Source organism: Psammomys obesus, unplaced genomic scaffold (assembly GCF_907164565.1).
Source record: "Psammomys obesus unplaced genomic scaffold, mPsaObe1.curated_primary_1811, whole genome shotgun sequence".
Lineage (NCBI taxonomy): Eukaryota > Metazoa > Chordata > Mammalia > Rodentia > Muridae > Psammomys > Psammomys obesus.
In genome coordinates, this window is record NW_026590503.1 from 481,554 (window position 1) to 496,597 (window position 15,044).

The 15,044-nt window shown below is 38.7% G+C and overlaps 1 protein-coding gene across 1 annotated transcript in view; it reads right to left on the reverse strand.

The window, feature by feature from the left end:
* Window positions 1-2,021: 2,021 nt before the first annotated feature.
* Macc1 (MET transcriptional regulator MACC1) overlaps window positions 2,022-15,044 on the reverse strand; it is a 76,102-nt gene continuing 63,079 nt past the window's right edge. Inside the window, exon 5 of the mRNA XM_055607558.1 lies at window positions 2,022-3,240. Within this exon, the coding sequence (XP_055463533.1) occupies window positions 3,028-3,240 (213 nt within the window). The 3' untranslated portion in view covers window positions 2,022-3,027. The remainder of the gene's footprint in view (window positions 3,241-15,044) is intronic.

Genomic DNA, 15,044 nt, shown 5'->3' on the forward strand with positions numbered 1-15,044 from the left:
TAATAGCCAGAATCTGGAAACAACCTAGATGTCCCTCGATCAAAGAATGAATAAAGAAAATGTGGTACATTTTCACAATGGAAAACTACTCAGCTATCAAAAACAAAGAAATCATGAAATTTGCAGGGAAATGGATGGAACTAGAAAAGAACATCCTGAATGAGGTAACCCAGAACCAGAAACACACACATGGTATATACTCACTTATAAGAGGATATTGGCTATATAATACAGGATAACCACACTGTAATCCAGAGACCTAAAAAAGCTAAATAACAAGGAGGACCCTGTGGAGGATGCTTAATTCTCATTCAGAAGGGTAAATAGAATAGACAGTGGCAGTGGTTGAAGACAGGGAACAGGATCTGAGCCTACCATAGAGGTCCTCTGAAAAATTCCACTCAGCAGGGAATTGAAGCAGATGCAGAGACTTACAGCCAAACTGGGCTGAGTGTCAGGAGTCCTATGGAAGAGAAGGGGGAGGGGATAGAAGGACTCAGAGGTGACAAGAGCTCCACAAGGAGACCAACAAAGCAAACAAATCTGGGCACAGGGGGCCCTGAAGTGACTGATAAACTAGCTAAGGACCATGCATGGAGAGGAACTAGACTCCCTATTCAGATGTAACCCAGGGGAAACTCAGTCTCCATGTGGATCCCCTACTAAGGGGAACAGGGGTTATCTCTGACATGGACTCTGCTGCTTGCTCTTCAATCACTCCACCTTGGTGGGGCAGCCATGCCAGACCACAGAGGAAGAGGATGCAGGCAGTCCTGATGAGATTTGATAGGCTAAGGTCAGACGGTAGGAGAGGAGGGCTCCCTGTTTCTGTGGACTAGGGGAAGGAGTTGGTGAAAGAGGGAGGGATAGTGGGAAAGGAAGGAGATGAGGGAAAGGGCTGTAATCGAGAAAAAAAATGAATAAATTATAAAATAATTAAAAAAATAAAAAGGATTCCAACAATGTTCTAAAGGAAGCAAAGTCACCACTTTAAGTCACTGTGCCCTAGGCTAACAAATTGGCTGATTTTTTTTCTTTCCTCTCTTTGAATTTATTTTCAGCTAAAATAAATTCTGTCCTTGAACATGTGTCTACAAGCCCTTGGTCAGACTGTGTTATCATCAAGTAGTGAATGTCTTTAAGATTGTTCTAAACACTAGTTCAAATTACCTTTGCCAAAATATCAAATACATTAGGGTGGGAATATTAAAAGCTCTAAAATGATTATGCTTTTAGTTTTTACCCAAATGGACATGTTTTATTCAGAAATCCACAAACAAAACCTATTTAGCTTATCCAAGTTATCTTTGAGTTGTATCACTCCTTCCTAAGTCCTACAGGCTTTAGTGACATGAATGTAGTCTCCTCCCCCTCTACCTTCACTGATGTCCTTTCACCTTTACCTCTTTATCCTTTCTTTTTATTCATCATTCTGTTCCTTTATTGCCTTCAACCCTGAGCTATCTGTACACTATCTGAAAGAACCATTGATTTTTAGGTCCCCCACCCCAACATCAGGTGTAATTGCTTAATTCTCTTCTGGGTTATCATTTGATTCTCAGATCTTGTTGAATCTACTCTCCCCCATTCATATGAAGCCTCTATTTCAGCATCACAGTTTCTCCATTGCAGCTGCCATTGTAGATGCAATTTTACATTTAATGGTGTCATTTTTATTACGCATCCCTAGCATTAATAACACTGAAGCCAGAAACCATGCATTCTTCCTCATTATTATTTTGCATCTCAAACACCTATATGCCTATCATTGGATTCATTCTCCTTTAAGAGAAGTACAATAAGTAAAGAAAGGTCGCAATAAAAAAATATTGGCAGCCATTGGGCGATTAGACAGAGAGCATATTTTGTCACCTAGGCCAATCATTAATGTCTAAATTGACTCAAGATCTCACATTAGCCTTATTTTTCACAAGTTTTGTGTTGCACTCTGAGATGTTTACACACACATTGCATGTCTTCATGTGAGCACACACAAAAATGTCAGTTTTTAGTACTGAAAGTGTTTTAATGATAGCAATTGTTTGTAGTAACTCAGTGTTATATATCCTGATTGGTAGAAAAAATATTTTGCATTCCGGTCATGGGATAATACTTCAGATTAGGTGGATTACATATAGTCCCAAGACACTAAAGGAAAATAATAAAAATTTCCAGTCCATGTTTGAAGACAGTTTTTCTGACAGTGACATATTTTCCTTTGGGTAATTATTCAAGACTGTTTAAAAAGAGGAATAAGCTTTGCTTCTCAGTATGCATTTTTATTTTCATTTTTATTATTTTTTTTCACTATTCTGCTATGTGATATGATTTTTCAATAGCCAGAAACAGTATTTGTTGGTTCTCTTCTGTGGGCATTCCTGGCAAGGGACCATTGGGGCTAACCTGGGGCCACTTCCTCTGCAAAACTATTTAGGCAGAGGGTGCTCACAACTTGCTCACTCTTCCAGGAATAAACCATTCTGCATCCTCTAGGGCCTCAGATTGCATTGACCTAACTCCTGGTGTCACCAATGGGCTGGGTCTCTTGGGAGGAAGACTAATACTCTTCCACCCTTGATTTTTGCACATAGAACACTGAAGAATATAGGAGGAGATTTGTAGAGAAAAGATGCAGCCTTTGAAGGTAAGTGTCTTCACTCCTTCTATTTTCCTGCCTCATGGTAAACCTTAGCTGCCTATGATGAAGCCTTCAGTTTATTGAGGTATCTGTTTGATGTTATTAAACACTCATGTGTTTTAAATTAAGAAAACTGAAGGAACTTTGAAGGAGAGAGAAGGGCTTTTCTTTCTTTCTCAATAATAGAGCATTTTATGATTTTTCTTTGCAACATACACAAAAAGAGCTTTGATTACAAAACCCAGTTCTGTTAATAGTTGCAGGTTTTGTTTCAGAAGGTAAAACAGTTTTCCAAATCTAAAACATCTTTATGAGCTCATCCCCCAACCCCTTTGTCACACACACCTTTCCCCCTTTCCATTCTCCTTGCTCCCAAAACTTGCTTCATTCTATATTTCCTGAGAACTAGTGAAAGCAGTTACTCTCAAAACCTCTAAAGAATTTACTAGTATTAAAGTTCCAGTTAAATCTCTCCACCGTTTGGTGACAGGGTTTTTCATTCTGTCCAAAGCTGATTGAAGGTCTTGTAACACATCTCTGCAGCTATTTCCATAGTGAGCACTCCATGCATAGAGGAAATCATAGGCAGGTTTCCACATTGCCTGTAAAGAAAAGAAAATAGACTGAAGTGAATAACACACAAGCACAGAGAAAGACAGAGGGAAGCAGATTTTTTTAATGTAAATACTTAAAATAAAATGTAATGCCTATTGTGTGAATTTTTGATGTTGCAGAAAAATAATCACTATCATTCCCTGTATCTCTGTGTTTCTAAAATTAGGATTTCCTTTTAATATAATGGCTGTAAGTTGGGCGTTTTAATCGTTGATCTACTATTCTAACGGATATTACTTTGATATTAATATAAAATTCCTTGCATTACTAAATTTTTACATTTTATTATTTATGTATTTATTTCTTCTGTGTGTGAGAGGTGGTTGAAAGTGTGCTCCAGATACATGTGGCGGTCAGAGGATAATTTTCTGGAATCAGCTCTCTTCTACCACGTGAGTCCCAAGGATCAAACTCAGCTGTCAAGCTTTATGGCAAACCCTTTACCTACTGAGCCGTCTTGTCAACACCATAATTTTTATAATAACAAACACAATTGAAATAAACTTTTAACTCTCTGATTTTTAAGATTAAAGTTTGTTACATATATGTATTTGTATTTTTAATGATACTACATAGCTTAACAATGTGCCATCCAATATGTCTTGCAATTTTAGTCCATTCTATTCCAGTTAATTTATACATAATGAAAACTGAATCTTGAGGAACAAATCCAAATAAACACAAAATTATAGTTTATTAATTCAAAACTTGCTTTCATGACACATTTTATGATCCAAAGGAGGACAACATTTCATGTTTCTTTACCTTGATTCACCTGAACATCTGCCCACACCAATGACATCACTGTTTCCATAGAAATAAATACAGGTCAAAGGAAAACCTCTCATACAAGCACATACATGATAGTTGTCAAGGCAACAGGCTGAGAGGGAATGAAGGCAAAGGCAAACTAAATCAGACAAGTGGAAGAATATAGACACATATACAGGTTACCATGAATTTATTCTAAGAAAATAACAAGCCTTATGATTAGAATATATGGAATATAAATTTTACTCACTTCTTATTTGGGCTCACCAAATTGACTAATTTATAATTCTATCACGTGTAAAATGTTAAAAGTACTGGCTTTGAGCTAAGCATTGCACATAATTTCTTTCTAAAACTGGTATCTCCATTAACATCAATATTCCATGCAACTGAATATAATTTTTCACTTGCCTGCCCTATCACCCATATAGTCTATAATTGACATGGAAAGAATTAAATCTCTATGAGATACCAGTATGTTTTTCCCCAGTCCACATTAAAAAAAAAAAAAAAACAACTTAAATGGTAATATGATGCTATTTGTTCAAGTAGGTATTTCTGAGGAAACATGAATACCCATTCCCTCACCTCTCTTGCAAAGGATAACTCAGAGAAAATAGAGAACCAGGTGTAATTATCAAAGTCATGTCATGGTAAGGTGTATGAGACTGAAGCAGAAGTCATCTTAGAACAGTTTTTCAACCTGTGGGTCACAACTCCAAAAGCATCAAAAAACACAGTTATTTACATCACAATTCTTAGGAGTAGCAAATTACACTTACAAAGTAGCAATGGAATGATTTTATGGGGGACACTGCAGCATGAGAAGCTGCAGTAAAGGTCACAGCATCAGGGAGGTTGAGGACCACTGCCGCGGAGTTTCCTATACAAGCTTCACCCTCACCAACCCTGTTTCTGGGAATCTGATCTTTTCACACTTGAATAAGGCCAGGGGGTGGCCTTTTGTTCTGGAGGGTTTTGTTGAACACAAACTACGCACTCTGCTGGTATGACAAGTTCAGCAAGAAAGACAAATTGAGCCATATTAATAGCAACTTAGGTCATGCTCTATCTCAACCGTCACTGTGTAAACACAGAGGTGCACTAAACAAGTAGATTAATCTCTGCAGATTTATCTTGTCTGTCCATGCTCTAAACTTATATTCTACATTGAATCCACTCAGTCACCAATACTCATCTAGCTAAGATAATACTTTTCAGTTTTTCATGCGTCGTTTATCATAATGACTGTATATTTAATGGGCCCTCTGACTGTTGTAAGACCCTTTGTGACTAAGTTGTTAAAGAAATGTATTTGGAAATATTTACAATAGGCGGTGGCAGTAGTAACAGGTGGTAGCACAGAAGATTAGCATAAAATGTCATAGAAAGCAAGTATCTTTTGGAGATTTCAAATGGGTAATTTTAGAGTTCTTCATACAAGTGCCATTGTAATAATGAACAGTTAACCACCCAGTGACGTTCTGAGGCAGACAAGCTCTGCATGGCATGCCCTGCTGCAGCACAGTATGTTAGCGTATACAGAAAAGCCCCGAGGTGCGTTCAGAAATGAATTGGCTTCTCTGTGCTGTTAGAAGACTATGCCAAGATGATATATAAATTAGAAACTACATCTCTCCCTGTATTTGTACAGAGTACTATATAACCTCCTCACATTAACCAGTTTATACAGAGCACAGAATAGTGCAGCAGCCCTGGATATTCAGAGAAACATGGATTGATTGTTAAGTTCTGATCTCCATCTATGTCTTTGGAAAGTACAAAGAAAGCTCCCAGGAGTGCCTAAATTAGTCAGAAATGTAAAGGAGCATATTGCCTTAAACTCATCTGAGGGCCCCTGAAGTCCAGATCATACCTAGGAAGAAATGGGTGAAGGAGTGTTAGGATGGAAACAACAGGATACAGATAATCTTCCTGATTTGCACTAAAACATGAATGGGATTTTCCATCTGGTTTTTGTTCTTCAATACAGCAAACTAAGCCGCTGGATGTCTTCAGTTAAACATCTGATTTGCTATACACAAAATCACTAGTGGCTTTCAACCCATATCGTAGAAGAATTCTATCGTACATAGTGTAGATGTAAATACATCTTTGTTCACTAATTATTTTACTTCCTAAGTCAAGATTTACCCAGTGTCTATATCCTTCCAAATTTTTGTTGTTATAGCAAGGCATAAAATGAGGAATAAGCATGTTTCTTACTTTTTAGCAGCTTACAGATATGAACAAGTCAGACAGCTGGAAAAACATCAGCACAATGGATGAGCAAACAGGACTCGGTAATTAATAATTACAAAAAGTCTCTCTCAACTGACTTGCTTCAATCAATCTGAGAAAGACATGGCTCTCTTTTCTTTTCAAAAGGTTTAATTGTTTTGTGTGTATGAATGCTTTGCCTGCATATGTGTATGTGGACCACATGTCGGACTGGCACCCTCAGAAGACATAAGAAGGGTCTAGAGCTCCTGGAACTGGGGTTGCAAGTGGTTGCAAGCCATAATATGGATTCTGGGACCAAACACAGTACTCTGCAAAAGCAACCAATACTTTTCTGATGCATCACTTCTCTTGCCATAAGACATGATCCTGCTCTTGAATGGAGAGTGGTACGCTGTAAAGGAAAGCAAATTTTGTTGCAAAATTTTATGCTCACATCAAGGTTCCATTGCTTATTTGATAGTTCTGTTTGAGCTTTAGATTTTTTAAAACTATAAATTGTGTATAATAATTCCCAAGCTTTGTTTCTTCACTAAGGCACCTCAAAAGTTACCATATTATAGTTTACATTAATACTTGTCAGTATACATGGAGGAAAATGTGTAAAAACTTTAAAAGATCAAGATAAAAAAGCTCCTTTTAGCCTGATGGAATGTGAAATAATGGGTAGTGGTTATCTGATAAGAATTTAGAATGGACAAATGACCTGAAAGTGGTCAAGGACTGAAAATAATTCACATTATAGTGATTAAAAACAAACAAACAAACAAACAAACAAACAAAAAACAAAAATCCACTGAGTAGAATAAAATGTCAAAGAAGAAAAAGTTCTCTTGCCTGTTCACCTAGTCTATCAACTTGTTCCAGGTACCCCCTTTTCTGCATTGCAGTTGCTAAGGTTGTAGGCAGCTGCCATGCCCACCTGGCCTGAGGTTCAGTTAAAAACCTGGGGTCTCTGGTTCATGGTCAAAGTTTTATCCATGGAGCCATCTCCCCAGCCATTTAGAATTCTTAATAGTAACTTCCTAGCATTATAGGATCATCCTGGAATAGAAAACATGAGACTAATGGAGGCACAACAGTCTTCATTTTTCATCTGTGTACTCCCTGCTCTTTATACAGAGAGCATTTAGTTTATTAAGTTAAGTGGTTTTCCAAAGTCACAGTATATGTATGAAAGAACTATGTCTTTCCTTTGGTTTATCTTCTCTGTATTAGTGGCTACAGTAAAAGTAAGGGAGCAATGATGATATAGCATGTGGGATGCTAGATGAAATGAAACAGAAATAGATACAAGAACAATAAAATTTTACAATTTTATAGCACTTATTTCTGGAAGCTAATGCGACTCATTAGATAATGCACCACATGAGAAATTGCAACAAGAACAGGAGCCATTCAGAACTGAACACCCCAGTTTGTCTTTTTTTAGCTCATAAAATAGAAATAACATAAAGAATGTAATTGATTTTAATTGCTGTTGGATAATTGCATTTTGCCACATTAGAGGACTAATAATCTACGTACTCATACTTCATAAAACTACAGGAGCAGCATTTCATTTTACGTAGCATTAGCTGCAGCATGTTTGCCTTCCACATGCTTATTATATGTGCTCTTTACTAGACCCAGATAGGCATGATGCCATCTCCGATTAGTATATATATAAGTGCTATTTAAAGAATAGGTGGCTGTTGTCTTTGGCAGAGAAAGAAAGCGCATTTCTTTAGGACACCCTACTTCTTCAATAAAGACACTGATTAAAATTTGAACAAAGACCGTTTAAGAAACAGAAATATTGGTCACATGGTAGCCAGCTGTCTTTGCAGTAAAGAATAACCTTTTGCGACTACTTGGACAAATCATAAACCAGACAATGATGGTGGATCCATTTCTTGCAAGTCATCTGCTCAAATTAGTCAAGCATGAGATGAAAACCTGCTGGGTAAGACATTCTCACCAATTCCTAGTTAGGGAGGCTCCTTATGACCTTCTCCTTCATAGCTACTCTCACCCATCAAAGAGCTATCTGAATGTCAAAGCTTGCAAAAATTAAATTTTCTCAAATCCATTCTTTCCTATGTAACTATTAAAGCAGATTCTAGGAAATCTGATGGCAAGGATTTAAAAGTGCACATGCTGGGTTCAGCGTAAGCCTCGTGGCTGAGCAACTCCAGGATCTTCTACAAAATCTATACTTTTTTCTCTAAGCTTATTTTTCCTGCTGTCAAATAAACGGAACCTTACAAGATGCCCTAAAAGCACCAGCAACCACACAAAGCAAAAGACCTAAAAAATTCTCACACACATTGCTCTAGAAACCTAACCAGGGTCCTAATGTTGCATAATAAGTATTTTATCTAAATCACAACAGTTTCTACATTCTCATTTTTAATTTACATATAGGATGAAGTACTTTGAGCGCTCCAGATTTAAGTCAGGATAGGAAGGTAAACAAAAAGTGTTTTTAGAGAATACAAAAGAGAATAAACCTGCACTAAGAGACGGTTACACTGTTCTGCATGTGAATAGTCAGAGATGAAAAACAAAGGGTGATTTAAAAGCTTAGCTTCATTGTGTCGCCGTGGAGACAGTGGCCCAGTGTGCTTGACAAAGGAACTACCTCTCTGCAGGCCTGCTGGTGTCTGTTAGAGGAGAGGGAATTGGGCAGAAGTAATTTAAAGTGTAAAAGGAAACTTTAAGGTCTTTAGGGAACAGGAAAGGAAGAGCCTAGCCTTTATTATTAGAGAAAGTGTCCATGGAAGAGAGTCACAGAGAAATTATTCTTACATTTGTTAATAATAACTAGAAAGCTGCCTGAGGATCAGCCTCAGGCCTATGAATACATTAGCTTTGAAATCCCCAGATCTTCTTCTTGTAAAACCAGACTTCAAAATGTCTGCTATTTTTCTAATACATCATTCATTCTTGTATTTTTAAATTAAATCTTCAAATACCCTCAGAAAACTAGAAGAAAAATTTTTATTATTAATTTATTCTCTCATATATTACACCCTGACTGCAGTTTTCTCTTCCACATTTCCTTCCAGTTCCCCTTCCCCCACATCCTCCCTCCCTCCTCACCCAACTTCTTTTCTTTTCCCCTTGAAAAAAGGGCAGGCCTCCCAGGAATATCAACCAAATATGGGTTAGCAAATTGCAATATGTCACCTCCCTTCATATTAAGAATGGATGAGGCAACCCAGGAGGAGAATGAGGGTCCCAAAAGCAGGCAATGCTAACTATTTAATACTAACTTTCACAAAAAAAAAAATTAGTATTACTTACATCTTTGTATAGTATAAACACATTTTCTGAAAGGAACATTGTTTTTAAATGTGCTTTTGCACAGGCTAGAGAGATTGCTCACCAGTTAAATCACTGACTTCTCTTATAATTTGAGGAGGTGCTTATTTTAAAAAGTGACATTTTCAGAATTCTCCAAGGAAAGATTTTTTTCTTCACTCAGAAAAGAACACTAAATGGTCAAAAGTATTAAAATACATACAAAGGGTATATGTTTTTTTAAGTATCCCCATTCTTTAATCTTTAATTTAATGTTTGAGGCTTGATGAAAATGATCAGGCAAATTTTTGAAACAGTAGAATGCTGTTGTTTTCAAGCTAAGTCCTGAGAGAACCTGCTGAGATTCTCAGGTTCCCCTGTCCTAGAAGAAGAAAAAAAAAAAAAAAAAAAAAAAAAAAAACAACTGTACCAGAGGCATAACATAGTGGTAGAAATAGAGGTATTTAGTAAGAAAGAGAATGGTGTTCCCAAGAAGGGACATAGGACAGAAGGCTGGGAAAAGTGATAGCCACCGCTCATGAGGGTCAATGACACAGTACCCTCCTCCCACATTTGGTGACTGTTTTTTCCCTCCAGCACACAGACTCTGTGACCAGGTTTCCAGTGGGTCTATCAACTGATTTCTTCCAGTTGATATCTATCAGTTTTAAGTTAATCTACTGCCATGATAACATAGCTTGAAAAGAGGAAAAGGAAAAAAGTGAGTAGCCTAACCCTCCAGCCCTGAGCACACTATGTTGGCCGTGGAGTGGTGTACAGACTTTAATGCCCAGTCTTGAAGTAGAAGCTCTTTGCTGTAAAGTTAAGTTTAAGACGTGCTAACTCTAGTACTCATTTCCACATGTTAGATAATATTTGTGTGTCTCTCATAAGCTTTGTTATTTTAAATATGATATTTTTTTATTATTTCTTAAAAAGTGCCCAGTACAAGAAAGTGCCAAGGAACTGTCAAACAAAAAGAAGAGAAACAAGTTGAAAAGGAGGGAAACAGAGCAAGAGCCCAAGTGTAGGTACTGACACACATGTAGATCATCTGCCGGAGTGAATGGATAAAGAAAATGAAGATGGCAAAGCAAAGAGACACTAAATTTGTGTTTTCTCATCCAAAGCCAGTTCTTTCCACCGCACCTTCACATAAAACTATTTATAAATCAACTACTTGACTTGTCAAATTGACCGTGTTTAAGATCTATCTCTTTTCAAGGAGACTAAAACCCTACAATATTTTAAGGGCATGGAAAGTAGCATACACTATCCCTTTAAGTGACCTAAAGTAAAATTTTGAATGACTTCAGGCCAAAATGCCTTGAAGTTTTCCTAAGTGATAACATGGGTCAGATACTAGCTGTTATTATTAGTTACAATGAATTGAACAGTTGCCTCTAGAAAACATGTAGGGGCTTTCCTTGATGCTTCTAAGATTTTATCAGCCTAGGACACAGATGTAGTCACTTAGGATTTGGGCTGTGTGAAAGCAAATAATAGAAAAATAGGCTGTGTGTTAGAGAGAATCCAGATGCTTAGGAAGGCTGGCAGGATAAACACCTCTCCACTAAGTCTAAACAAAAGTCTTAAATACAAGGCCCTTCTTCTGATGTCCATCCTCTTTGCCTTTCTGAATGGGGATTGAACATTTTAGCCAGAGTCCTCCTTCTTGGTTAGTTTCTTTAGGTGTACAGATTTTAGTATGTTTATCCTATATTATATGTCTAATATCCACTTATAAGTGTGTTGTTCTGCTTCTGGAATACCTCACTCAGGATGATGTTTCCAGTTCCACAGGGAACAGGACAGGAGCCTACCACAGAGGGCCTCTGAAGGGCTCTACCCTGCAGGGTATCAAAGCAGATGCTGAGACTTATGGCAGAGTTCAGGAAATCTTATGAAAGAAGTGGGAAATAGAACCTGGAAAGGACAGGAACTCTACAAGGAGAGCAACAGAACCAAAAATTCTGGGCACAGGGGTCTTTTCTGAGACTGATACTCCAACCAAGGACCATTCATGGAGATAACCTAGAACCCCTGCACAGTTGTAGCCCATGGCAGTTTAGTGTCCAAGTGGGTTCCATAGTAATGGGAACAGGGACTGTCTCTGACATGAACTCAGTGGCTGGCTCTTTGATCACCTCCCCCCGAGTGGGGTGCAGTCTTACCAGGCCACAGAGGAAGACAATGCAGCCACTCCTGATGGGACCTGATAGACTAGGATCAGAAGGAAGGAGAGAAAGACCTCCCCTATTAGTGGACTTGGGGAGGGGCATGCGTGGAGAAAGGGGAGGCAGGGTAGAATTGGGAGGGGAGGAGAGAGGGAGCTATGGGGGGATACAAAGTGAATAAAGTGTAATTAATAAAAATTAAAATAAAATAAAACAAGGCCCTACCACAGACAAAAGAAGGGAAGCTTTCAATTAGATAGCTTTTTAATTGGTTAACTGAATATCAAGACCAATTCTCATAATACTCTCTTCTCAACCTCAAAGTTCCTGAATTTTCAACTCACTCAATAAACATTTATATGTATCTTATGTGCTATGCTCACACTAGAGTCTATTCATTAATAGGCTGAATTCCTTCCTAGGCTTATGGAGATAAGGTAGCTGGTAGGTGGGACATATGTGTCCAGTCTGGCTGCTCCTGGATAGTTTGTTTAGAAGTCTGTGCCTGTGAGCTGGGCTTCAGGGATTAGCAGTTGTCTAACTGACACCTGCTACTCGAAGCAGTCAACTCACTGACTGATTAAACTCCTCATGGAAAGGCTACAGCCTGGTTGTCCAACAGAATTGTTGCTTCACAGTAAGAAAAGGAATCTCAAAAGTAAATATCCATCTGTGTGACACAAAATGACACAGAACATGTAGGTTGTACTTCTAACAGCACCATGTCAAAACAGAATATTTGCCTTAATTTAAATACCCTGAAAACGTTTAAACTTGCTTAAAGATACAGTAATCTAACGTATGCTCATCACTGGAAATATTTTTATTTAATTCAATGAAAATCAGATCACTCAGCTTTTATGGCAATCTAAAGAAATATGTATATGCTATGTGCATAGCAGAAGCGATGTAATAATACTGCTGGTTTCGTGATGAATATTTTTGTATTTAATGCTTTAGTTCTGTGTATGATATTTATAATTCTTACTGTGCATAGAATTCCAAGAGAGGATATGGCTCTTTAATATCGCCATAGGTCATTTCCAAGGGTTCTACATCATCACGCTCCTAGTGTCCATCCTCAAGCATTTATTCCCCGTCATAAGTGATTAACTGTGTACTGTGTGTACTGGTACCGATTAACACATCTTCTGTGGGTTGACATGATTGAGAGTATTGCTCGACTCCAAAATGTCCCTGTTCTATGCCTTAATTGTAGACTTGTGTCTTCACTGTCACAGTTTAATGGATTAATGTGATCAAAATTCATGTTAATATGAAGCCCAACAAGAGAAATACATTTTTTTTACAAGTACACTCCATATATTTCAGACATTTCTAATAAGATTACTAAAACAATAACTTCAGTTATTAGGTCTCCATGAATGTTCTTTCAATTAACTCATGGATATAGAGAAGACTAAATTGCATTTTCTTTGCTTGACTGCAATTTGTGAACACAAAATGGAACCTACAAAAAATCTCACCTCATAGGGTGAATCTCAGGCTAGGTCAGCCATTGGTTGGACATTCCCTAAATCTCTGCCCTATCTTTATCCCTGAATGTCAGGCAGGGTAAATTTTGGGTTGAAGTTTTTGTGGGTGTGTTGGTGTTCCCCTCCTTACACTAGGAGTCCTGTTTCGTTAGAGGGTGGCCTCTTCAGTCTCCATGACCCCGGGTACTAGGAGCTCAGCTAGAGTCATCCTCATATCCTCCCTGGGGCCTACTCTGCCATAGGTCTCCAGCTTGTCACAGAGAAGTCCCTGCCTCAGGTTTCTCTTCTCTCTGCAAACCTTCTGTCATCCTGAGACTGCTCTACCCATCTCTGATACTGACTTTCATTTCTCTCTGTGTTCCCTCTCTTACCCTGTTCCTTCTCTTCAACCACTTTCACTGTCTATTCTATTTCTACTTGTGAGTGGGAGTTAAGCATCCTACCTTGGGTCCTTGTTACTTATCTTCTTTGGGTCTGTGAGTTTGTAGTGTAGTTTCCTGTACTTATAAGTGAGTACATACCATGTGTGTCTTTCTGAGTCTGGATGAGCTTACTCAGGATAATCTTTTTCTAGTCTTATCCACTTGCCTGCAAATTTCATGATTTCCTTGTTTTTAATAGTAATATTCCATTGTATAAATGCACCACAATTTCTTTATCCATTTTTCCATTGAGGGTTGTTTCGAGATTTTGGCGATTAGGAATAAAGCTGCTAAGAATATAGTTGAGCAAGTGTACTTGTTGTATGATAGAGCATCTTTTGGGTATATGCCCAGGAGTGATATAGCTGGGTCTTGAGACAGAGCTATTCCCAATTTTCTGAGATGGTGCCAGGTTGATTTCCAGAAGATTGTACAAGTTTGCACTGCCACCAACAATGGAGAAGGATTCCCCTCTCTCCACATCTTCATCAGCATATGTTGTCTCTTGAGTTTTTGATCTGAGCCATTCTGAAGTGTGTAAGTTGGAATCTCAGAGTTGTGGGGAGACAGTTAACCCCTGTCATATTAAATGACAGTCTGCTATCCTTGCAGACGAGAACCTAGCATAGCTGTCCTCTGATTGGCTCCACTGAGCAGCTGATGGAAACCCACAACCAAACGTTGGGTGGAGTGCAGGGAGTCTTGTGGAAAAGTTGGGAGAAGGATAAAAGAACCCACAGGAAACAGGAGCTCCAAAAGAAGACTTACAGAGCCAACTAACCAGAGCACTGGAGGGCCTGGGGAGACTAGAGCACCAACCATGGACCTTGGCGTGGACTGGACCTATGCTCCTTACACAGATGTAGCCAATGGGAAGTTCAGTCCTCATGTGGGTTCCCTAGTAAGAGTAATGGGGGCTGAATGATGTGAACTCTGTTGCCTTCTTTTCTAACACTTTCTCCTGGCGGGGTTACCTCTCCAGGCCACAGGGGAAAAGGATGTGCTCAGTGCTGATATGACTTGATATTCTGGGGTAGGTCAGGGGCTGGGCTCCTCTTCTCTGAGGAGTTAGGGGAGTAGATATAGAGGAAACAGGGAGCGAGGGTGGGACCAGGTGTAGCGGAGGGAGGGGGCAACGACCAGGATGTAAATAAAATTTAGAAAAGAAGGAAGGAAGGAAGGAAGGAAGGAAGGAAGGAAGGAAGGAAGGAAGGAAGGAAGGAAGGAAGAGAAAGGAAAGGAAAGAAAGGAAAAGAAAAGGAAAGAAAAGAGAAAAAAGAAAAGAAGAGAAAAAAGAAGAGAAGAGAAGAGAAGAGAAGAGAAGAGAAGGGAAGGGAAGGGAAGGGAAGGGAAGGGAAGGGAAGGGAAGGGAAGGGAAGGGAAGGGAAGGGAAGGGAAG